The 23,798-nt window shown below is 28.7% G+C and overlaps 3 protein-coding genes and 1 non-coding gene across 6 annotated transcripts; 1 reads left to right on the forward strand and 3 right to left on the reverse strand.

Annotated features, from left to right (window-relative positions):
- Positions 1-799: 799 nt before the first annotated feature.
- Positions 800-4,133, reverse strand: LOC126669559 (peroxisome biogenesis factor 10). The gene is made up of 9 exons (XM_050363047.1): positions 3,857-4,133; positions 3,668-3,757; positions 3,289-3,585; positions 3,121-3,190; positions 2,957-3,035; positions 2,677-2,807; positions 1,926-2,020; positions 1,412-1,503; positions 800-1,290 (listed from the first exon to the last, which is right to left on the reverse strand). The coding sequence occupies exons 1-9, from the start codon at positions 4,076-4,078 to the stop codon at positions 1,188-1,190; spliced, it is 1,179 nt and encodes a 392-aa protein (XP_050219004.1). The 5' UTR covers positions 4,079-4,133; the 3' UTR covers positions 800-1,187.
- A 136-nt stretch (positions 4,134-4,269) lies between these two features.
- On the reverse strand, positions 4,270-4,341 carry TRNAD-GUC (transfer RNA aspartic acid (anticodon GUC)). Its single transcript has one exon. It is a non-coding gene; the product is annotated as a tRNA-Asp (tRNA).
- A 109-nt stretch (positions 4,342-4,450) lies between these two features.
- LOC126669560 (NAD(P)H-quinone oxidoreductase subunit U, chloroplastic) lies at positions 4,451-7,031 on the forward strand. The gene is made up of 4 exons (XM_050363048.2): positions 4,451-4,798; positions 5,035-5,186; positions 5,284-5,427; positions 6,798-7,031. The coding sequence occupies exons 1-4, from the start codon at positions 4,498-4,500 to the stop codon at positions 6,891-6,893; spliced, it is 693 nt and encodes a 230-aa protein (XP_050219005.1). The 5' UTR covers positions 4,451-4,497; the 3' UTR covers positions 6,894-7,031.
- A 9,707-nt stretch (positions 7,032-16,738) lies between these two features.
- Positions 16,739-23,372, reverse strand: LOC126669479 (E3 ubiquitin ligase PARAQUAT TOLERANCE 3-like). 3 transcript variants are annotated; one of them, XM_056104467.1, is made up of 16 exons: positions 23,083-23,372; positions 22,904-22,988; positions 22,737-22,812; positions 22,161-22,297; positions 21,988-22,058; positions 21,822-21,903; positions 21,609-21,739; positions 21,174-21,341; positions 20,827-21,069; positions 20,452-20,496; positions 20,258-20,301; positions 20,059-20,149; positions 19,572-19,758; positions 19,328-19,450; positions 18,511-19,131; positions 16,739-18,243 (listed from the first exon to the last, which is right to left on the reverse strand). In XM_056104467.1, exons 1-15 carry the CDS (start codon positions 23,255-23,257, stop codon positions 18,537-18,539), a joined length of 2,253 nt encoding a protein of 750 aa, XP_055960442.1. In that variant the 5' UTR covers positions 23,258-23,372; the 3' UTR covers positions 16,739-18,243; positions 18,511-18,536. The 3 variants fall into 3 exon arrangements, with proteins under 3 accessions (XP_055960442.1, XP_055960441.1, XP_050218915.1); XM_056104466.1 differs by having other exon boundaries at positions 16,739-18,322; XM_050362958.2 differs by lacking the exon at positions 16,739-18,243 and having other exon boundaries at positions 18,290-19,131.
- Positions 23,373-23,798: the final 426 nt, after the last annotated feature.

Genomic DNA, 23,798 nt, shown 5'->3' on the forward strand with positions numbered 1-23,798 from the left:
AATCGATCACACGACCTAGCAGATTGCTGCCAACGCTTATATTATTTGTATTGTTATCAGATCAAACAATTAATCTTACTGTTTTTTCTTAGACAATGGAGATTATACAATCATCTTAATTTTATTAATCAAGATAAAAACCACTGTTATTAACTTATCCTCGCCAAAATCAAAAAAGGAAGAAGCAATTAAATTTAACAGTAATAAAAAAAGGAATATTTGAATAAAAAAATTTAGTTTTTGCATTTTTTGCAATTTAAGCACACTATTAAAAAAGTGGGACCTCATGTTCCAACCTTTATAAACTTTCTTCCTATACCTCATTGCCGTTTATGCGTTTTTCTCTATAAAATATGTTGTTTTGCCTGTTTTGAATGACTAAAACGACATCGGATAAAATATTGAGACTGTAAAATAATAAAAAATGAAGCTTGGGTTTTTCATGCCAAAATATGAGAAGTTATAAATTTTTACCCAAAGATTAAATTAAATCACAAAACATGTTAAAAATTTGATTTTATATACAAAAAGCCCTATAAAAATTAGTAAAAATTCGTTGCTGAATGTATGATGGCAAAAGTAGAATTGGTGTCGCCAATAACTGTCCGTATTAAATTTTAAATAGCATTTTTAAATATTTGTTTCCTACTCAAACTTTTCCTCTTATACAAATTGTAGATTGTAGGTCGATTAAAAAATAATCAGCACTTAAATCTTCTAATCTTAGAAATGGATTTACTGTCAACAATTTTAAGCATCAATATCAATCACTACTTCAATTCAAAGAATTGTATACAGGTTTATCTAATCAACTGAAATGTGCTATTGGATTTACTAGATTGAACTACAAACATTTTACTAATAAGGAATGCTAATCAATATCTTGAACTTTCACCTTTTCATGTTGGGTATATGCGATCTATTAAGTTTTACATTTGTGATACAATTAATTTAGTATTAGCCTATTAAGGCACATGAACTATTGATCTTCATGCTTCTGCAATGCAGTCGACCCACCGGTATGAATAACTTATTCTGTTCAAAAGCTAAACTATTGCCACATTAAGAGACAGACCTCAAAATCTTTCGGATTGGATTGTCGGAGATAACTGCTCATTGGCTGCTAAATTAAATTATAGCACCTCATGTCAGTTCACCAAAATCCGAACTCCATCTTTCTCAAATTGCTAGAAATCTGAATGATATAAACAAACCAAGCTTGAATGAGTCATAGGGGTTCGGCATAAAGGGCACTCTGGTTTTTCGTTACACCATTCCATTATGCAATTCCTACATAAAAAGCATAGGCAGAATAAAATGAGCAAAACCTTGTATATCAGACGACTAACGACTAACGAGCGTGTCGAATAGCAGAAGAAACAAGAAAAGAAAAATGAGATTGAGCATTAACCAGCAAAAGACATGGCCACAGGCTGTCGCAGTTGGATACTGCCGATTGCTCAAACAAAGTGTGCACTTGCTCGTCCCACTTACTCCAGAAGACTGATCAAAACAAACAATTCAGTCACACAAAGTACGACAAGAAAGTAATTCTCTAATTGTCATTTCCATGGTGTACTATGATTCTAAAGCTAATTTCAATGGATCAACAATAGTTTCAAGCTTTCTCATTTATTAGTTTTAAGTTCACGGAATTCGTATGGTAAAAAAATTATATTTTCTTCTATAATTTGATATGTCCTCATCTTTGTGCTTTTTTTTCTAAATGAACCAATTTATTTATTTATTTCTTCATTTATCTTTCGGGCTTGTGTGTATTTTCGGTTGCTAGCAGCCAGACACAGAAGAACTCGGCAGTTTTGCAGATATACATGAGAATCAAGTGGGCAAAGACGGCAACTTTAGAATATACAAAATAGAAACAAAAGAAAATCCAGTTTTCAACAAAAAATTCTAAAATTTACCTCTGAAGTTGATGCGGGATCTGACACCCAATTCCCCCTTACAGCATCCACAGGTATCAAATTACCTTCTTCATTTAAGACAGGCAAACCTTGTCCTAAAATCCCACAAAGAGAAAAGTCTTTGAAAACTGGAATTCTGATAGTAATACTAAAACTATGACAGTAATACTAAAGCAAATGATGCAGATTACAAATCAAGAACTTAAGATATGCAAGAGAACAACTTGCATGTGGATCAACTTTTTGGATAGGCAGTAACAATACATCTTTCAAAGAGGAACCATCACAACTTGGTTTATTTCACCTATCATTAGGCACTTCACTAGAAGAACTAAGTTAAAACAAAAAGATAAAAGGTTCAATAGTCCAATTCTGGTGTTTCCTTAATTTCCCCGGCAATAACTCTGCAGGTATCTTTGTATTACCACATATCTTGATAATAGCAGGTAAGACACATTACTGTGTTGAGAAACAAACAATTTCAGCTACAAAACATGAAATCATTTTTGCATGTGAAGACGCCTAACGGTCTTATTCCTTTTCATTTTATATCCTATTTTTTCATTTGCAATCATTACCTCACGGGACTAGATCCACACCACACAATGGCCTATATTTAACTCTCTCATAAGATTAAAACTACATTAGACAAATGACCTTAGATTTAGCTTATCATATCAAACACTACATTAAAGCTCACTTGAACGAAATCTGTCAGCTACAGTAAAATTGGTTAGTAATGATTAAAAACCTGAGCTTCGTTGGGAATCCGAGGAAGGCTGGTGAACTGAACGTGCCAGAGATGATAAATTGCTTCGCCGCAAACCTTCAGCAGCAATGACGCATAGCTGAATTAGAAGGAAGACTCCCAAAATTTGGTATCTGTGCCAAAAGCCAATTCAAATAGTTCAATATTCAGCAGCTAAATTCCAAGGAAACTGCAGAAAAACTGGAAGGCTACTCAGAATTACCGCAAAACCACACAAGCAAACAAGTTCATAACAAATAAAACATCATAGTGAATTCTCTACCTAGGCCTTTGGTTTGAGGGTTTCCCAATGAAATCATAACGAATGCCAGATGCACGTTTCGATATATGATAATATAGTCCTGTAAAAAGAGATAAAGTTTCCTTTCAATCAAATGTTAGAACTCTCACATTAATATACAAAATTACCAAACCAAAAGTAATCACCTTCGAAATAGAAAAACATGAGGTTTGTACGAAGAAGCAGTTGCAGAAATTCACGAACTGCTGGAAGCACCTGCAATGCAATAAACAATACTAAGACCCCCATCATAACAATAAATAGATCCTTAATCGCACACTGATACTAAAAATTTGTACACTAAAGTACTATACCGTAGGCCATCTTCGAACTGCATTTAGCCAAAGTCCACTAATATTCCGCCTCAACCTAGCAACAAGAGAAACAGAAGCTCCTGACGCAGAGGGAGATTGTAAGTCAATCATTACGGAAGATTGACTCTCACTGCTCTCAGAAGCAATGTTGCCTTCGTAGGACTCATCAAACAAAGTCATGCCGCGTGAAGCTACTCTTGAGCTAATTCTTTCCGCCATGTAAGGAACAGCAGTCTGATACAAAATAAACAGAGCTCGTCTCGCCGGTGTTGGAGGTAAGCCATGAGGACCAGAGACCTAAAAATTAGCCAAAAAAAAAACAATCAATTACACTAGCAAATGGATGAATTTGTGGAAATGAAATAGAAAAGTTAAACACCTGAGTAATGTCACAGTACTCTTCGCCTAGGGTTTGTTGACCAGAACCTGTTGTTAATACATAGTACAGCATCTGCCCTAGAAGCTTCGTCTGCGGAAGAAATGTTCTGATGTATGAAAAAACGATGTCGTTTTGCGAGTTGAAAAGCAATAGAAAATGAGAGAAGGATAGTGAAGTAATAATAGTAACCTCACTCTGATAAGAAACGGCTACTCTGGTACCAAATAGGTGACGAAAAGCGTCGCGACAAGCATCGTATACATAAGAAGCATACTGGTCATCTTTCTCCGCCGCTCTCATAATTTCCGGCTGAGCCGCCGGAGGAAACCGTCGAAGTTCATTGTTGCCGGAAGAGGAATTAGCCGTTGTAGTAGAATCGGGTTGTCCACTCGGTCCCGGTTCATTACCCATATCGAATGATACAGTCTTTCAGGCAATTCTTCTTCTTGCGAAAGAAAATAGGAAAATAGTGATAATTGAAGCTGATAAGTGATCAGTTTCCATACGCATTGAAACGACGTCGCAGGTACCGATTACGATTTTCAACAAGTAACGACGTCGTTTGTTGGGAAAATGTTTAACATAAACTTTAAAAAATATTACGCCGTTGCCGGGGATCGAACCCGGGTCACCCGCGTGACAGGCGGGAATACTTACCACTATACTACAACGACCTTCTTGTTGTGTATCCCAAATTAAACACATTTGTCGAATAACAATTAAAGCGGATAACATGTTTGTGGTTAAATTATCTTCGTCTCTTCATCTTTACTAGATAAATAAGAAACCCATAAATAAAAACATAGTCAGTAGCACCAAAAAAAAATTCAATGGCTGTGTCATCTTCAACTACAGCAGCAGCAATTCACATTTCGCGGCATAATTATCCGATTTCAACCACTAAAAGCAACAGTATTTTCTTCTTAAATTACATTAGTTTTGCAGCAAAAAGAAGACAGTACAATGGAATTGTCACTAAAAGCAGCTCTAGCGACGGATTTACAGAGACAACAGTATCTAACAGTACAGAAGTGAAAGAAGACGAATTTGAAGAAGAAACATCCATTGAAGCTCCAGAAGGAACTTCTTTGATTACTGCTCTTAATGTCGAGAGAGCTCTTCGTGGCGCACGTAAGTATGTCAAATTACTAGTCCATTCTATTATTGTTAAGATAATTATTTAAAATAAAATAGTATGAAAAATTGTAATTATTTAAAATAAATTAAATTGTAATGTCCATCTAATATCAATTATTTATTTTTTTAATCAAACTAACGATTATATTGATTTGAGTAAATAGAAGTAAATAATGTTTCTCGGGCCGCATTATATTGTTAACTAATAGAGTCGATGTTTTAGAATGCAGCAATTACAGATAAGGATTATTATGGCATACTCGGGATAAAAAGAGAGTGTTCAACTGAGGAGATTAGAGTTGCATATAAAAACAAGGTTGAAGAATTGTTAAATCAAGGACTAGATGAACCACAAGTCAGGGACAAAATGGAGCTTCTTAAAGTAATTAATTTATGTTTAATTTCTACTAATCTACATTTTAACATTTTTAAAATTAGAAAAAATGAGACTAATTTAAGATTTTGTAATTATGTAATAGGAATCCTACACAATACTGTCATCAGCAGACGAGAAGAGAATGTATGATTGGAGTCTGGTAAGAAGTGAGAGACCAGACCGATATGCTTGGCCTTATGAAATTGAAAAATTTGAAGTCTCCACAAATACTCCTCCTCCGGTGCAGGTTTGCAACTAACTACTCATTGTTAATATTATCATTTTCTCGTAACATTTTTGAATGAAGTGCGAGAAATATAAAGATAAATAATTTTTGACAAAATAAATAAAAAAACAACTAACTATTTGATTTCAAAGAGAGACACCTTTTAAAAAATTAACAATTTGATTCAGCAATTATATAATTTAGGGTTAATTACATATAAAATCACCACCTTTACACAAATTTTCAAAAATAACACGACCTTTAAAACGTGTCAATTCAGGGCATCACCTTTCATTTCTTTTCAAAAACAACATGGGCACATTTTTTGATAAAATTTTGCTGACTTGGACACCCAATGAGAGTGCCACGTGTCACGCCACGTCAGCAAAAATGCCACTAAAAATGTGCCCGTGTTATTTTTGAAAAGAAATGAAAGGTGGTGCCCTGAATTGCCACGTTTTAAAGGTCGTGTTATTTTTGCAATTTCGTGTAAAGGCGGTGATTTTATATGTAATTAACCCTATAATTTATATCAATTATATTCGAACAGTAAATAAAAAAATGATCTAATTAGTAAAAGTAAAGTATACTTTATTCCTTTGATTAATTTATTTTTTAGTTATTATAAAATAAAGTAAGAAAATTTATCTTCTACTAAGTCATCATAAAATAAAGTAATTTAATCTTCTGTCATTTTTTCCTGAGTGTTACCCCCAATATATACATGCTTAATATGTAGCTAACATGACGTAGTATTATACATGTAAAATAGGATAAATTTTATACAATCAGACATATATTATTACGTCATATCAGCTCTAAATAGGTTGTGGATATATAATATATTTGACAAATGTTCAAAAGACAATTGACTCAACTAGTAAACGTTTAAAATTGTAATATATTTAACAAACGAATAATAATTATAAATATATAAATATATTTTATCTTTTTTTAATTTTTTATCATAAACAAAAATTTAAAAGTTAAAGTTGCATTCTCGTTCGCGGTTATTCAAAACCATATAAAATAGAAATAGATTGATGAAGCGAAATATATATTAAACTCTTTTAAAGTATAACTATTAAAGATACAAGAACATCATTATTTAAAAAGTTAGATGCAAATTAAATTACGAATATTAGCGTTTTTGTAATTATAACAGAAACTTTTAAATTTGGCAAAATTATTCACGAGCTTTTATTTTTTGACAAATCAGAATACCTAAAATAGTTTAACACTAACACATCATTTTCAATTGAAAAAACAAAGTTGGCATTGTAAAATGAAGTTAGAAGAAGTTTCATATTTTTCTTCATAATTAGTTATTTTTCAATAAATTAGTAAAAAGCATTGATAAATGATAAAAAAAAAGTGGACTATGATGGCAGGAACCAGAAGATGTGCAAACAACAAGATTGGTGGGATACTTTATACTGGGATGGTTACTTCTCTCCTTCGTATTCTCCATAGCCCTCAATCGATAAGCACAACTATGATCGAAAATTTAGCAAAGTTCAACCCATGCTTCTTCAATTTTCTTGAAATAATTAGATTATGATTATGATGGAACTTTATGTAATTATGTTTAAATAAATCAATAAACCTCATTAGCATTTATATAATTATCGACCATATTATTCTACGAGTATTTAATTTTTAGATAATTTATATTTAATGTTCAAAAAGTTATATTAAATAAAATATCATCACAAGCAAATTATATACTTTTTCTTTATGCTTCATTGTGTAATTAATTTACAAAACAAAGTCATAAAATAGTTTATTATTATATCAAAACCGATTATGTTTACAACATTATATATTATAAAGTTATTGTTATCATATATAGCATCTTTTGCGTTGCACAGTCTATAAAACGTCTCATTTCACATCACGAGTTTTTCAAACTTTTCATTTTATAACCCGGTTTGTGTTTTGTACTTTATTTTTTGTAAAAATGATATCATTTTTTGTCGTGTGAATGACTAAAACGACGTCGTATAAGACATGTAAGTTACATATATTACATAATAAAAGGTTGAAATATATAGTGACATGTTTTGAAGATTGTGCTTAAATCGGAAAAAAAAAACTCAAAAGGTGATGATATAAAGTAACAATAGCCTTATATCATATACAGTACATAATTTTTTTTATAAAAACGACATAACTTCTCCTAAATTCTTTTAAAAAATGTATCAATTTTAAAAAAGCACCCCAACAAAAAGATTCCATCTTTCCAAACTTTGGACAAATGAAGAAAAGGGTGAAACCTGAAGGCAGCTGATTCAGGGCCAGAACTGGAGCACAACAGCCCCATCAAAGCCGGACTAAAATTGGAGACTAGCCATTTAGAGCCGTTTGCTTGGTTAAAAAAAGGGAAATAAAAATGAAAATAGATAATTTCATTTATTTGTGTTTGTTGTCCAAATGTACTAAGAGATGAGAATGTAATTATACCTTAATGGAAACCACCTATTTTCCACCCATAAAAATGGACTTTTCATATCGATAGAAATTAAAATTTAATAAAATATTTTAGTAATAAATAAATAATATATAAATAATAAAAGAATTTTATTATTTATTTTTAAATATAAAAAGTTTATTTAAAATAATAAAAAATAGAAAAAAAAATAAAAAAAAATATTTTTTATAAAATCTACCTATTCCCGTTCCTATACTATTTTATTGAATCAAATAAAAAAAAACAATCATTTTCATTCTGATTTTGATTCCTAACCTTCCAAACGACCTTTTAGAGCATTTTTAAAGAACTCTTTAAAATTGTCAAATTTTTAATTTAGAGAGCTTGACTATAAATTGAAGTTCCAATAGACTCTATATTTTTTAAATTTAGAGGAGAGAAAATAGCTTTTCACATGTATACATCCATTTTCACTTTCAACTTCATTTCTTAAAGGATTTTAAATTTAAAAAATATACTTAGTTATCTTTATTTTAAAATATAATATTGTTTGTTTTTAATACAAAAATTAAATAAAAAATTAGTTAAAAATAAAAATGAATTCATATTATTATTTAAAAAAGAATATAAATTTTAAAATAAATGTTTGAGAATTTATTAAATTAATATTATTAATTATAAAAAATAAAAATAAAAAGTTAAATTTAAAGAGATCATTGAAGAAGTTAAATTTAAAGAGCTCATTGAAGTGAAATTGAAAATATCACTCTTTATATTCAAGATGATCTTTATTGCTCTTAGAAATAAAAAGCACCATTAGAGATGATTTTAGATGCCGGTTTCAAATCTATTTTTTTAAATCAATTTTATCAATCGCACTTTATAATTTTTTTTATGAAAAACAAATTTTAATCATGTATCTTTTTTCTAATACTAGTTTCGCATTACTTGCTATGCACGTGGCTCGTAACGTAACTCGTCAATGAACATTAGTTAATTTATTATAATTATATCAATTTTTTATTTATAACTAATATTAAATTAGTTAAGAATTTTTGTAAAAGTAAATATAATATATTCGGTTACTAAATTTTTTTCCATACTGAATTTATTCTTTTTTTGGTTTTATAATAATCATAATTAAATAATTAACTTAATTTTATTAATAATATCTTTAGAAATAATAAGATAGAAATTTAAATAATATTATATTAATCAAATACAATATTTTAATTTTGTAGTTCAATCAAACTATAAGATATGTATTCCTACTAATTTGGAGACAATTTAGTTATTTTTTACATACTAAAAATTAAATTTGAGATAATTTAACTATTTATTCTAATTAAGACTTTAATTACAATAGTGATTAATTAAATAGCTAATTAGTTAATGACTATAAAACCTTTATTTAGTAGTAAACTGAAAAGGATTATTCAGTAAATTTGTCTGTACCCCCCCCTCCCTCCGTGCTTTTATATATAGTATAGATTTCGTTCTTTCTCTATTACTGCTTACCTTAAGTAGAGGTGCGAAAAAGTCTGAACAAGCCAATTAGTCGAACTACAACCAAAAAGTAAATCAAACATATAGTTACTCGATCCAAAAATTTAAGATTAGGTTGAGTTTTTGAATTTTTATGGTTAATTATTTAGATTTAGAATTAGAACTTTTAAAATTACGATTAACCGATTTATAATTTATATATATATATATATATATATATATATATATATATATATATATATATATATACACACACACACTAGTTTCGCATTATATGCTATGCACGTGACTCGTAACGTAACTGTCAATGTACATATTAATAAATTTATTATAATTATATCAATTTTTTATTTATAGTTAATATTAAATTAATTACGATTTGTTGTAAAAGTAAATATAATAAATTCGGTTATTAAATTATTTTTTATACAAAATTTATTCTTCTTTTGGTTTTATAATAACCATAATAACCATAATTAACTTAATTTTATTAATAATATTTTTAAAAATAATAAGATTGAAATTTAAATAATAACATATTTACCAAATACAGTATTTTAATTTTGTAATTCAATCAAATTAATAGATATGCATTCCTACTAATTTGGAGACAATTTAGTTATTTTTTACATACTAAAAACTAAATTGGAGATTTCTCAAAAAAAAAAAAATTAGAGATAATTTAGCTACATATCCTAATTAGTACTTTAATTATAATAGTGATTAATTAAATAACTAATTAGTTAATGACTATATAACCTTTATTTAGTAATAAACTGAAAAGGATTATTCAGTAAATTTGCATGTCCCCCCATCCGTGCTTTTATATATAACTAGTTTCGCATTACGTGCTATGCACGTGGCTCGTAACGTAACTCGTCAATGAACATATTAGTAAATTTATTATAATTATATCAATTTTTTATTTATAATTAATATTAAATTAGTTAAGAATTTTCGTAAAAGTAAATATAATATATTCGGTTATTAAATTTTTTTCCATACTGAATTTATTCTTCTTTTAGTTTTATAATAATCATAATTAAATAATTAACTTAATTTTATTAATAATATTTTTAAAAGTAATAAGATAGAAATTTAAATAATAATATATTAATCAAATACAGTATTTTAATTTTGTAGTTCAATCAAACTAAAAAATAGATATTCCTACTAATTCGGAGACAATTTAGTTATTTTTTACATACTAAAAACTAAATTGGAGATAATTTAGCTACCTATTCTAATTAGAACATTAATAACAATAGTGATTAATTAAATAACTAATTAGTTAATGACTATAAAACCTTTATGTAGTAGTAAACTGAAAAGGATTATTCAGTAAATTTGCTTGTCCCCCCCCCCCATCCGTGCTTTTATATATAGTATAAATATATATAGTATATATAGATTACAATACAATTTATTTATATTTTTATTTATTGTAAATGAAATATAACTATAATTTTGTATTAGAATACACTTAAAATTTAATTTTTTAAATTTTATTTATATAGGTGAAAACCGTAAAACTAAATTTTTATACGATCTAGTAAAATGGTTATCAGTCTTAAATTTTAGATTTAGAGTTTTAATTTCAAAAATCATAACATTCTGGACCGATTTATAAATGAAGCTCATGAACCGATTAATCGATGTCATACCCACCCCCTAACTTCAAATAATACCCACTCCACTTATAAAAAAAGTGATAGTTTTTAATAATATTCGAAAACAAGAGTTTTTATGAGTTGATATTTTTTTAATTTAATTGAGAATTTTGAAATGTATCAATATATAACAAAAGTTTCATTTTTCTCAAATTGATACACAAAATTACAGTATATTATGTGACACTCATTCCTTGGTTGATTTTGCTAATATGAAAGTTTTATTGTAGACGGTACATCAACATATAATGACATTGTGTATAAATTTATAAAAAAGGTAGAAATTCCTATATCGTGGATGCTATTAGATGTCATCCTACTTGAGAAAAAATAGGAACTTAAAAGTTAATCCTTTTATTTTTCTTTCTTCTGTCATAAATTATCACAATCCACTAAAAATTTCATCCTAATTTACACAATAATATTTCCTTGCATTTTAACAAACCGTATATTTTATTTTAAATAAATTAATAGTAACTAATTAATGAATATTTGAGTGAATTTTTATTTTACTTTTATGGAAAATATTATATATTTGAATTGGTAAAGTAAATATTTTAATTTCCATCATATTTAAATTAATTTAATAGAGAAAATTAAAATATGAGCAAAATAATATATGAATAATCTAATTAAAAATTATAAAAATTTGTGTGTGAAAACTAAAACTAAATCGGATACATATAAAAAATATAGTACAAGTTTAAAATAGGCTTAATTGCACCAAAAATCACCAACTTTCGCGTGTTTGTAGTATTTAACATAATCTTCTTTTTTGGCATAAAAAATCATCAACTTTCATTTTTTTGGCATATTCGTCCACATAGCCGTTTACTTTGAAAAATTAAGCGCAAAGCAGCGCCATTTTAGCACATCCCGTGGACAAATATGCCAAAAAAATGAACGTTGGTGATTTTTTATGGCAAAAAGAATTATATTAAATACCAAAAACACGCGAATTAAAATATTAAAAAACAAAAAAATTAATTGCCGGTGCAAATCACTAGCAAAGCAAGAACAAACTAAATTGTTAGAGCATCCACAATGCAAAATAAATTACCATGCTAATTTGAGGAGTCTTATATTTAGTGCTAAATTTAGCATATGCTATACACTATATTGAATTTAGCCCAAATTATAGCATATGCTAAGTTTCAACAACCAATCAAAATTAATTATTAATTATAAATTTTCTACAATTTCCTTTTTAGATTACTTATTTTAATTTAAATTTTATATTCTTTTTCTAAATTATTACAATCTCAATTAATTAACTTTTTTTGATAAGATATCACACGCCAACATAATAATAATTTATATTATCATTTTTTATATATAAATCATTAATTTTCTTAACAATTAATTTTAAAAGAAATTATTATATCAAATAAAAATAAAATTTATGTCAAAAAAATTTATGAAACATGTAATTAAATCTTATAAAGAATAAATAAAATAAATTGATAATTCTCATATTAATTAGTTATAACACTTTTTATTAACATCTGTATTAGAGGTAAAATTAGAATGGTATGCTAAATGTATCATTTTATTACATTTGTATGCCAAATTTAACATAGAAATAGCACTGCATTGTGAATATTCTTAAAAATTGTTATTATATCAAATAAATAAAATGGGTCCCACTAAATGCCTCTTCACATGATAGGACACATTCTCTTTAAGATATTAGGAGGAAACAATTTGATACAAATCAACGGTTTTTTGATACATTTGTGCCTCTAAAACTTTAAAATTCTAAATTTTTGGCTCTAAAAAATTTAATCCCAATTTTATATTTGGACCCTCAAAATTAGAATGCGTTCCGTAATACCCAAATGCGGAACGCAAGTGTTCCGCAGTTGAGTAATGCGGAACACTTTAATTATGCCATTCGAGGCATAATGGCATAATTAAGGCATTTTCTGCCATCATATGGCAGGAAATAAATGCTCCTACCCAATGATTGGGCAACCAATCATTGGGTAAAATTAAAAAAAATATTTTAAAATTAAAAAATTAATTAAAAATATTCAATTAATTACTATAATATTCAGTTTTTAAATATATTGGTCAAAATTTATTTTTATATCAGTTTAATTTTAAATGAAATAAAATAATTAATTTTTAGTTCCGGTTACAAAGATTATGTGAGAAATTGAAATTATTGTATATACATTATTTTTAATTCTTATTAATTTTTGAAGTTATCAATTTTGAAAAAATTGAGATTATTTCATTTCATTTGAATTAATAAATAATTAATTAATTTTTAATGAAATAAAAATTAAATTTTAATTCTGCATGCTTTCTGTAACCGGAAGTGAGATTATAATCTTAAAATTGATAAAAATATAAAATTATTTATTGCATTCTAGTATTCAATTTTAAAATATATTGATAAAAATTAATTTTTATCAATTTCAATTATAGAATTCCTTGCTTTTATTCATTTTAAATAAAATGAAAATATTAGTATTTCTCGTTATAAATTAAGACAAAAAAGTACTATCTTGATATGTACAATTTTAGCCGAATAGACAACTAAAAAAACGGAGGGAGTAATTGTTTTTATAGATTACCGTAATAAAACAGACCTCACATTAAATGAAATAAAATAATTAAAATTAATTTCAATTCTTATCAATTTTAAATGAAATGAAATAATCTCAATTTTCCGCATGCGGAATTAAAAATTAATCTCAATTTTCTCAAAATCGATAAATTTAAAAATTAATAAGAATTAAAAATAATATATGTATAATAATCTCAATTTTCTTCATGCTCTCTATAACCGGAACTAAAAATTAATTATTTCAGTTTATTTATAATTAATAAAAATAAAAAATATTAAAATTAATCGCTAAAAATTAATTTGTATTAATATATTTTAAAATTAAATATTACAATAATAAATTAAATATTTTTAATTTTTTCAATTTTAAATTTAATTTTTTTAATCTTACCCAATCATTGGATAAGATTCCCTAGCATCATATGACAGTGAGCATTTGTTTCCTGCCATATGATGGCAGGGAATGCCTTAATTATGCCATTATGCCTTAATGGCATAATTAAGATGTTCCGCGTTATTCAATTGCGGAACGCTTGCATTCTGCATTTGGAAATTGCAGAACGCATTCCAATTTTGTGAGTCCAAGCACAAAATTGAAATTAATTTTTTTAAAGGCATAAATTTGAAAATTTTAAAGTTCTAAAGGTAAACATATATTAAAAACCCCTAATTAACACTACACTTTCTCCCGCTACGAGAAAAGTATAATGGACCCTTACGATCATTATCTAAACTTTTAGAGCATAAAGTATATAATGGTTTTACACAAAAATGAAGAGAAATTTTTATATAAACTCAGTCTACCACGTCATCCGTGAGATCATATCATAACACCTCACAAAAATGAGGGTATTTTTGTAATTTTGTTTGTTATTTGCACAAAATTTTGAATAACGATATTAATGAGGTGTTATAATTGGTTTAGTCCACATATGACGTGGTGAACTGAGTCTATCTAAAAAATTTCCAAAAATGAGTGCAAAAGCATACCATGTCATTATTTTATAATACCCTCTTTCATTACACTTTTTTCACTATAAATTATATTTTTTAAAATATAATATATTAGTCAAACCGTATTTGTTTTTATTTTCACTATATATATTATATTTATAATAATTAAATATATTAAAATTACATTTCTTATTTTTCTAACATTATTTTTTATTGATTTTTTAAACTTTTATTAAAAATAATATTATACAATTGTTATTTATATTTTTAAAATTAATAGCTGATAATTAATAATAATACAAAATGATATAGAAGAATTTAAATTAAAATAGAATAAAACTTTATGTATAAAAAAATAAAATTATAGATTAGATATAAAAAAATATTACTATTAGAAATGATTAAAAATGGCAATTTTAAAAGTTCAAAAAATTGGCTGCCGGTGCAAAGCACCAAAAATGGAAGCAATTTTCCAACATGAAACACTTCTAAACTACCAACCTTTTACACTTTTTCACAGGTATTTGAAAATTTTGCTTCCCCTTTCAAGAGATAATTTCATTTTTGTACCCCAAACCACAAAAATTATATTTTTGTGCCTGGAGACACACCAACCTACAATAGAATATTGCGGGCTGGTGCCAGCTTGCAATTTTCCATTGCGGGCAGGACTAGTCCAGCTGATAAAGAAATTAATCAGCTAGATTAATAATAGATAAAGCAGCTCGTAATTACAAATTACAGGCTGCTTTATCAAGTGAAGACTGAGCACTGTTCAATCTTCACTTTCAGTATAAATTAGTGGTCATTATGATTGGGGAGACAACCTCTCCCCAACACAATAATTTTTTAAATTTTTAATTAAAAAATTAAATATTATAATAAAAGAATATATTAATATTTTATTTCAATTATGATAATAAAAAATAATTATATTATTTGTCGGCATTAGTACAAGTATTTGTCCTAAATAATTTAATACACCTTACTAAACAAAAATACGTTTTAACATTTGTAAATTTTTCTAATTTTTTTATTAAGTTTAATATTTATAAACAATTTATCTAATTTTAACAAAATATTAAAAAAATTATAAATAATTATAAACTTTTCTAAATATGTTATATAAACAATTTATTTAATTTTATCCAAATATCAAAAGTTTTTCTAAATAATTATAAACTTTTCTAAATACAATTATAAAAAAAATTATTTAATTTTAACAAAATATTAAAAATTTCTAAATAATTATGAACTTCTCTAAATACGTTATATAAACAATTTATTTAATTTTAACAAGATATTAAAAGAATTCTTAATAATTATAAACGTTTCTAAATACGTTATATAAATAAATTATTTAATTTTAACAAAATATTAAAAAAATTCTAAATAATTATAGACTTTCCTAAACGCGTTATATAAACAAATTATTTAATTTTAACAAAATATTGATCTTTTAAAAAATATTATAAACTTTTCTAAATACATTATATAAATAATTTATTTAATTTTAACAAAACATTTTTTTTTAATATTAAAAACTTTTCTAAATACGTTATATAAACAATTTATATAATTTTAACAAAAAACAAGTTAATATTTTCTAAATACATTAATATTTTATAATTATTTAGAAATTTACACTGAAAGTGAAGACTGGGCACTGCTCAATCTTCACTTGATAAAGCAGCCCGCAATTTGTAATACATGTTGTTTTATCTATTATTAATTTCTTTATCAGCTGGATTAGTCCAGTCGGCAATAGAAAATTGCGGGCGAATCAGCCCGTAATATTTTAGTGCGGGCAGGTGAGTCCTCAGATACAAAAATATAATTTTGTGATTTTGAGCACAAAAATAAAATTATCTTTTAAAAGGGAAACAAAAATGTCAAAACCTTCTTTCACACTATGGAAAAAAAGTATAATGGTGGGCATAGTAGAGGCCCATTACACATGCTCTTAGAGCACTAACAATGAGTGTATGGTGTAATTACTTTTTTACTACACTCAACATTATAGTCTCTCATTATAATAAAAAGTGTAAGGTTTAATAAAGGGTATTGCTAAATACCGCCCTAATTTTACTACATACCGCCTCAATTTTTACATTCACACCCTTTTACCAAAACTTAAAAAACATATTCTCTCAACCTCATTCGAATCTCAAAATCGTAATGAACGATAACGCTTCAAATTCGTCAACTGGAAACAAATTACTCAGCCTCCCTCGAGGTGATTTTTACGTTTTTTTTAAATTTTTTGTCTGTTTATACATGTCGGACGACCCCAGATTGCGTCTGGCAAGTGACCAAACGTCCAGAGGCGTATGGCAGCAAAGAAATTTTTAAAAAAAACTAAAAACGACCAGTTACCGCAGGTTTCCATCCACTTTCCCAATTAGACTCCAACATTTTAACTCGGAATAGTGACTCGTTCGTCGGGTTTGAATGTGAGTTAAGAGAGTTTGAATATGGAATTTTAAGTTTAGAATAGATAAAGGATAGAAAGATAATAATAGGAGCGATACGTAGTAAAATCAGGACAGTATTCACCAATCCACTTAATAAATAGTATAGAACCATCTCATGGTAGAAAATAGTATAATAGAATTTTAGTGCGACTTATTTCTAAAATGAATATTTTACACTTGCTTAAAGGTAGCAACAGTAACAATTTAATTTTTCTTTTTTAATTTGATGGTGATTTGCACCAACCAACCTTTTAATTTTTTTATAACTTTTAAATTTTATTTTAATTTTTAAAAGATATAACTGTTTATTATATATCCAATTAAATTTTCATACAAAAATTACTATAGTTTTTTATTTAAATTTTAATATATTATTATGTTCATTTCTTAATTTTTTATTAAATTAATTTAATTTATAAATGAAAATTTAAATATTTTTGTATTATGTATAAAAGACTTCTTTCTTTTTTACAGAGGTAAAATCAAATCAAGTTAGTAGTTTAGTGGTTAGATTTTCAAATTTTAAATTCGACTCAAAATCGAGAGTTCAAGAATACATGGAGTCTTAGCCACTTGGGCTAAATTTTCGTAACATAAAAATAATTTTTCTTCCCAAAGATAAAATTACTCAAATAGTAACCTAAACAAATCAAATTGTAATAATTATTAATTATACATAATTTATAAATTTGTTATTTTGAAAAATATAAATAAATAAGATTTAACATTATTCTAGTTAAATTTGTTTGAAATTAATAATAATATAATTCTAAAATAATATTAAAATTATTTGAAAAAATATATATTATTATAAATATTAATTATATAGTAAAACAGAAAAATAGATATTGTGGGACATACAATAAATTTTAAAAAGTGTAATTCATAGTGAGAAAAATTATAAATGAAGAGAGTGTAATAGAGTGAAATACATGCTATTATACTCATTTTCGTATAACCATTATGGATGCCAATAATCTATTTTAGATAAATATAATAATCTTATTTTTTAACTACCGGTAATTAAATTGAAAAAGACATTTTACATGTCTCTTTCCATATAGTAAATTTAGATTTGTTTTGAATTGAAAGAAACATACCTGCACCATCTTCAGCAATGTCCACAAAACATTCAGGCAGTGACGGTATAAAGCATCCAAGCCCTAACCTAAACTATCGATTGCTTTTCTGATATAAATATTTGTTGGCTAGGCTCCGAAGCTCAAGCTATGAAAAAAAAAGTAGGGTTAGTAAGCAGATACTACAAAACTGATTGATCATGAAGCCACTTCCAAATGCTTACTATCTGTATCAACAAAACCAACAGAAAAGAATCCAGATCAGATAATAAAAACCTCTGCCATCCAAATTTAGCGTTCTAACCTCAATCCTAGGCCAACAGTATATATGATAAAGTTATTAGTAATTAATGGATACAAAGCTAACTCAAAATATTGCCTAAGATGAGAAATCCAACCTTTTATACACATTTACCTCAATAATCAGTCCTGTAGAAACTTCTAATAATGTCTTTTACGATTATGATAATGATTGTCATCTTCACGATCCTCATCTGAACCGCTAACCATCTTCCACCTTTCATGAATATGCTTATTTTTCGTGGACTTCGACCGGTGCTTAGAATGTCTTGAACTGTGACCGGAATCTTTATCTTTCAGTCCTCTTTTCTGGTCAATGGATAAGCATGGTTCTAAACCTGATCCTGATCGGCCATGACGGTTTTGTTCGTCTCTTTTGACATCAGATCCACTTTTTCTTTTAGCGTCTTTCGATTTAGTGCTTCGATGATGATTGAGACTAGAATCACTATCACGCTCCTTAATATTCCGATGTTGGTACTTGTGTTGCTCTTCACTGTGCTTATTGGAACTACTTGGCATATCCTCTACTTCTGAACTTGATCTTTCAAGTCCATCATCATAATGATAATGGCGCCGATGTCTCTTATGAGGTCTTTCAGTAGAGCTGATCTTGGAATGGCTTCCGCTGCCTTCCTGATCTCGATAAAATCTAGGGTGATCTAATCTATCTATTTCGTAAGAATGACCTCGCTTATCATAACTATCTTTGTCGTCATCATCGAGATATTTTCCCCTGATGAGCAAAAAGGTTTACATCAGATTTAAGGAGCTTTGGCACCAGAGGTTTTAGTACAACCTTTGAAGATCAATAATGATTATATTACAAATATTTTCTTGAAATGAACGCTGTAATTGTGGGATCGGTACGTGCATAAATCATAAATTCATCACAAATTCATTACTTGCTAGTAATATAGCTGATATGTTACCTCAACAGATTATCATGTGCAAGCTTCTGTCTTTTTTCATAACCTGCACGCTCCTGACAATCAGACAGGCCCAGATGCCACTCTGGACCAGTAAATGCTGTACCCACAATTGTCGTAGAGCCTCTGCAAGATGCTTAGAGTCATCATATAATGCTATGGACAGATAGAAGTCGGTACTTATCATGGAAGTGCATCAATCAAATGAAGCAGAGTTGAACAATCAACTAACACAGTTGAGCATTACCGATATGCAGCCATGCCACCATACATAGGAGGCATGTAAGTAGGAAGCACATAATTTGCAGGCGGAAGCATGGTTGCATTGAAGTGAGCCCCATATGGATTTGCAAAGGGGCTGATTTGATGAAAGGGTGCCCCATTGTAAAAAGGCGGCATATAGCCTGGCGCAGCTCTAGAAAACAAACTGCTTCCTGAATAGCACAAAGAAAAAAGGAAACATGCGCCTTTAGAATATAAAATAGAACAGACAACAGATATGTATTCCAACTCAATTGATTGCAAACTTTTCCTTCAGGAGGGAAAAACATAGCTTATTGAGCATTTGCAAGACTACCAAACAAATTTTCCAAAAAAAAAAAAACTTTAGGATTGGTCTTTAAAACAACTTCTGCTAAATCTATATTTCCATTCAATAAGAATTTCAATTAATAAATTCATCGTAAAGATGTAGGTTGTTAGATTTATCAAAAGCTTTGGCTGAATTAGTTTACCTGTCTGTATCATAACATGCGGACTTGAAGCAGCTGGGCAGTCTCTTATCAAATGATCTGGCGATCCACACATGAAACACGTACGGTCCCTCTGACACCAACAAAATAGACAATCAATAGATGTTTCAAAGTGGAAAACTGAGTGTTGAGCGAGTTAATCAGCATAAAGAATACATCAATCTGGAAAAAAACTTATTACCTTTCTGTACCTTCCAGTCTCCATAAAACTCATATCAGCAGCGCCTAAACATTTCAGTCAAAGAATTTGAGAAAATAGACGAGATCTTCAATCAGATGTATGAACAGACTTTTATTTAATAGGAAACTTTTTTTTAAAAGCTTAAATGTCTTTTAAAATATAAAATTTATGAATAGAGACAATCGTGAATCTACCTGTAGTTTGGACATGCAATGCTCTCTTCTTAATAGTGGACTCAGCTGGAGTGACATATGAGAAGCACAGAATTAGGGCTCATGAAAGCCAAAAAAACATAGAGAGCGATAGCAAGGCCAGTAAACTATAAAACCTAGACGCATGTCAATCAAGACCTACTGAAGGAACTCAGCTCAGGAGAAGTACATTTATAGACAACAATTTTATTTTATTCTTACTCTGTTCTTTGAATATCACCACAGGGTATGGTTTCTAACTTTCCATTAATAATCTATATATAGTAACTTAGAAAATAAATTTCAATCTTGCAAAAGATTAAGTAAACACGATATCTCCCAGACTTCACACGGCCTCATTAATGGACTAAAATTCACCTTGGAAATCAGCAGCTGAATTCTCAGGCCAGCTACTCGAAAACACAGAATGCATAGAGCCATGCTTTTCTGCATTTATCTTTCTTAACTTGGGTGAAAAGGATGATTTCCCACCAATAGCATTTGATATAATTTGGTTGGAACCCTGCCCTGTAGTACAAGGAGAATGAGGTGACTCTGCTTCCCTTTGTTGAATACTCACAGCACAAGACATTTCCTTGACTTGAATACCTGACTCTCCATCTGTGTTTGATCAGCAAATCATTATGCACCAATTTTGCATACCATTTTTTTAAGCAAAAAGTTGGTGTATTGAGAAAGTTCAAGAAAAGATAATTTGTTTTCACCTGGAGCATACCCAAATGCATTTTCTGAACTTCTTATTAGACTTTGAGATTCAAGGAAATGTTTGATTGCTTGCCTAAGAGAAATATTTGGCAGCAAATCTTCCACTTTATATTTCATAGATAGGCACTTGGGACACCTTCCCTTCTCAATAAGCACTAGATCAATGCCTAACACACAATTTCATGTCAGACTTAATGCATAGCAAGAACAAACAATGACCAATCTCAGCTTAATGGTTCATCAAAATACGAGAGGATATATATATGCGGCAATAAAATCAATTTAAGAGTGTAAAAGCAGGTATATAATAATTATATGAACTCTATACATCTCTACACACACATGCCAACCCTAGACAAAGGAAACAAGGAATATAGACAACAATAAACTAGAAAAAATGACCCAAGAACCTTTACAAGGGGAAAAAAACTTACATTTTTCACAGAAACTCTGCTGGCAGCAAGGAATCATCACGGCATCCTTAAAAAACGTGTCGCACAAAGAGCACTTAAGTTCAGCTGGCAAACAACCAATCTCCATGTCTTGACGATTTGCAGTAACCACCCTTTCAATGTCCATAAAGCATTAAAAGATAAGATATCAGATTAAGTTGCAAGAACGAGATAGGAAAACTAAGCAATTCTTACATCTTTGGTTTTGCATACTCTACAACACTAGACTTTGATTTTGTCCCAGGCAAGTCTAGATTGCCATCTATACATAAAGGTCCTGAAAAAAAGAAGTAAATTGATGAGTATAACTCAAAATAAGCATCAGATACAAGTACACAAACATTTAAGGAAGCATAAAAACCTCTTAGAGTAGCTTCACTAAGTCCACTGGCTTCAGGTTTCTGATATCCTACTAAAGGTGTCTCAAAGCACCTGAGCAGTTCAAAAAATGCAATAAAGCAAAACAAGTAGGAATCCAGGCATCTGTTACGTAAAGTATAGAAAATCATAAGAACAGAAAAAAAATTGCACTACCTTGTAACTTCATTAGTTGTCTCATTGATGGTAAACAGCAACTTGTTATCTGCATTGAGACCAGAACCAGATATGGTTGCCTCAAGGCTCGGACACAGTTCAGCCCCAAAATCATCAAAATTATCATCTTCTAAATTCTGCGATGATTGAGTTGTAATTAGAATTAATATTAAAGTTTACAGCAGCCCAAATTTTTTGTATGAAATGTGATGCAACTAGCACCATATTGCAATATTGACTTTCCAAAAAATGGAGACACATAAAAGAAGAATCAATGCAGCTCATACAGATCATAATCAAAAATAAAGCCCGAGAAAGAAATTGATGTAGAACCGGTAAATTGCTAATACGTTTTCAGTCATAACTCATAAGAAACTCTTTTAAATTACTATTTAGATAACATCTAAACACGAAATAACAGAAACATAATCAAATTGAAAACTACACTATAGCATGCGATCAAACAATCCAATCCCAGTTAAAACTATCATCCATCATGAAAATAAAGATGCATTTCATTTTATTTAAGCAACTGTTTAGTTCCACCGACTCATAAGTCAGTGATCATGAACATACCAATGAAGTAGAGGCGGTCTTTATTTCATAAATTCCGTCCTTAATTCTAATATTCTCAGATGTCTCGCCGCGACCTCTGCAAATTAAAGAGGCAACAAAAACATATAAAATTTACAGTAAACCAGCAGTTTGCTCGAAATATAACAAATTAAACTGAAAACACTCACATATCTGAATAAACTGCTCCTTTAGGCACTCTTTTAATAATCACACTTGAACCAGCTGGAACTTGATTATTTTCATCGCAATATTCTGCAATACAATCAAATTTATCATAAATGAAATGAAACGCTGATGCTATAACGTTTTAAAATAGCAAAGACTTAGAAAAGCGACGGTTACAGACCTCGGCCAGTTAGCGCATCAGATAGAAGAAGATCAAAATCCTGACACAGATTGAGGTTTTTGTTGAGCACGATTTTGGATTTGAGATCGCGTACTGATATTGAATGTTTGCCTTCTCCGATATCCACCGAGTCAAAATTTACTGCGCTTCGGAATCGGAATCGAATTATCGACATGGCTGAGTTGAACCGGCGAGTCAAAACATCAAAAAACCTTACAGATGAAATCTATCGTGTGACTGCTAATTGGAATTTGATTTCGTGTAAATGAATTATTTTTGTTGTACGGATATATCCGAAATGTCTGGCTTATAAAGGCGTCGGAATCTTCTCTTCTAAGCGTAATGTGGGCCTATAATTTGGAGATCGAGCCCAACTCAAAATCTATATATTTTAGGCCTTTAGGTTCAGAACATTACACCAAAAGCCAATATGTGGCCCACGTATTTTCCTGCTAAGTTTCATCTGGCAAATTTGAAGGGGGGAAAAATAAAGTTTTGTTGTTGTTCTGAAGGAGGTTATGTGAATGTTAGTTATACAGATGTAAAATGCATATGTACTTTAAATGAAAAAAAAATTACGACAAATAAAAATTAAAGCGGATTGCTGCTACTGTACTGTCGGAAAGTTATATAAAAAAAAAGAGTATGAATAAATTATACTTATACAGTATAATTGATGTTTGCACGACTCTTGTAATTTCATTATTTTGATTTCA

The sequence above is a fragment of the Mercurialis annua genome, linkage group LG2, assembly GCF_937616625.2.
Source record: "Mercurialis annua linkage group LG2, ddMerAnnu1.2, whole genome shotgun sequence".
Lineage (NCBI taxonomy): Eukaryota > Viridiplantae > Streptophyta > Magnoliopsida > Malpighiales > Euphorbiaceae > Mercurialis > Mercurialis annua.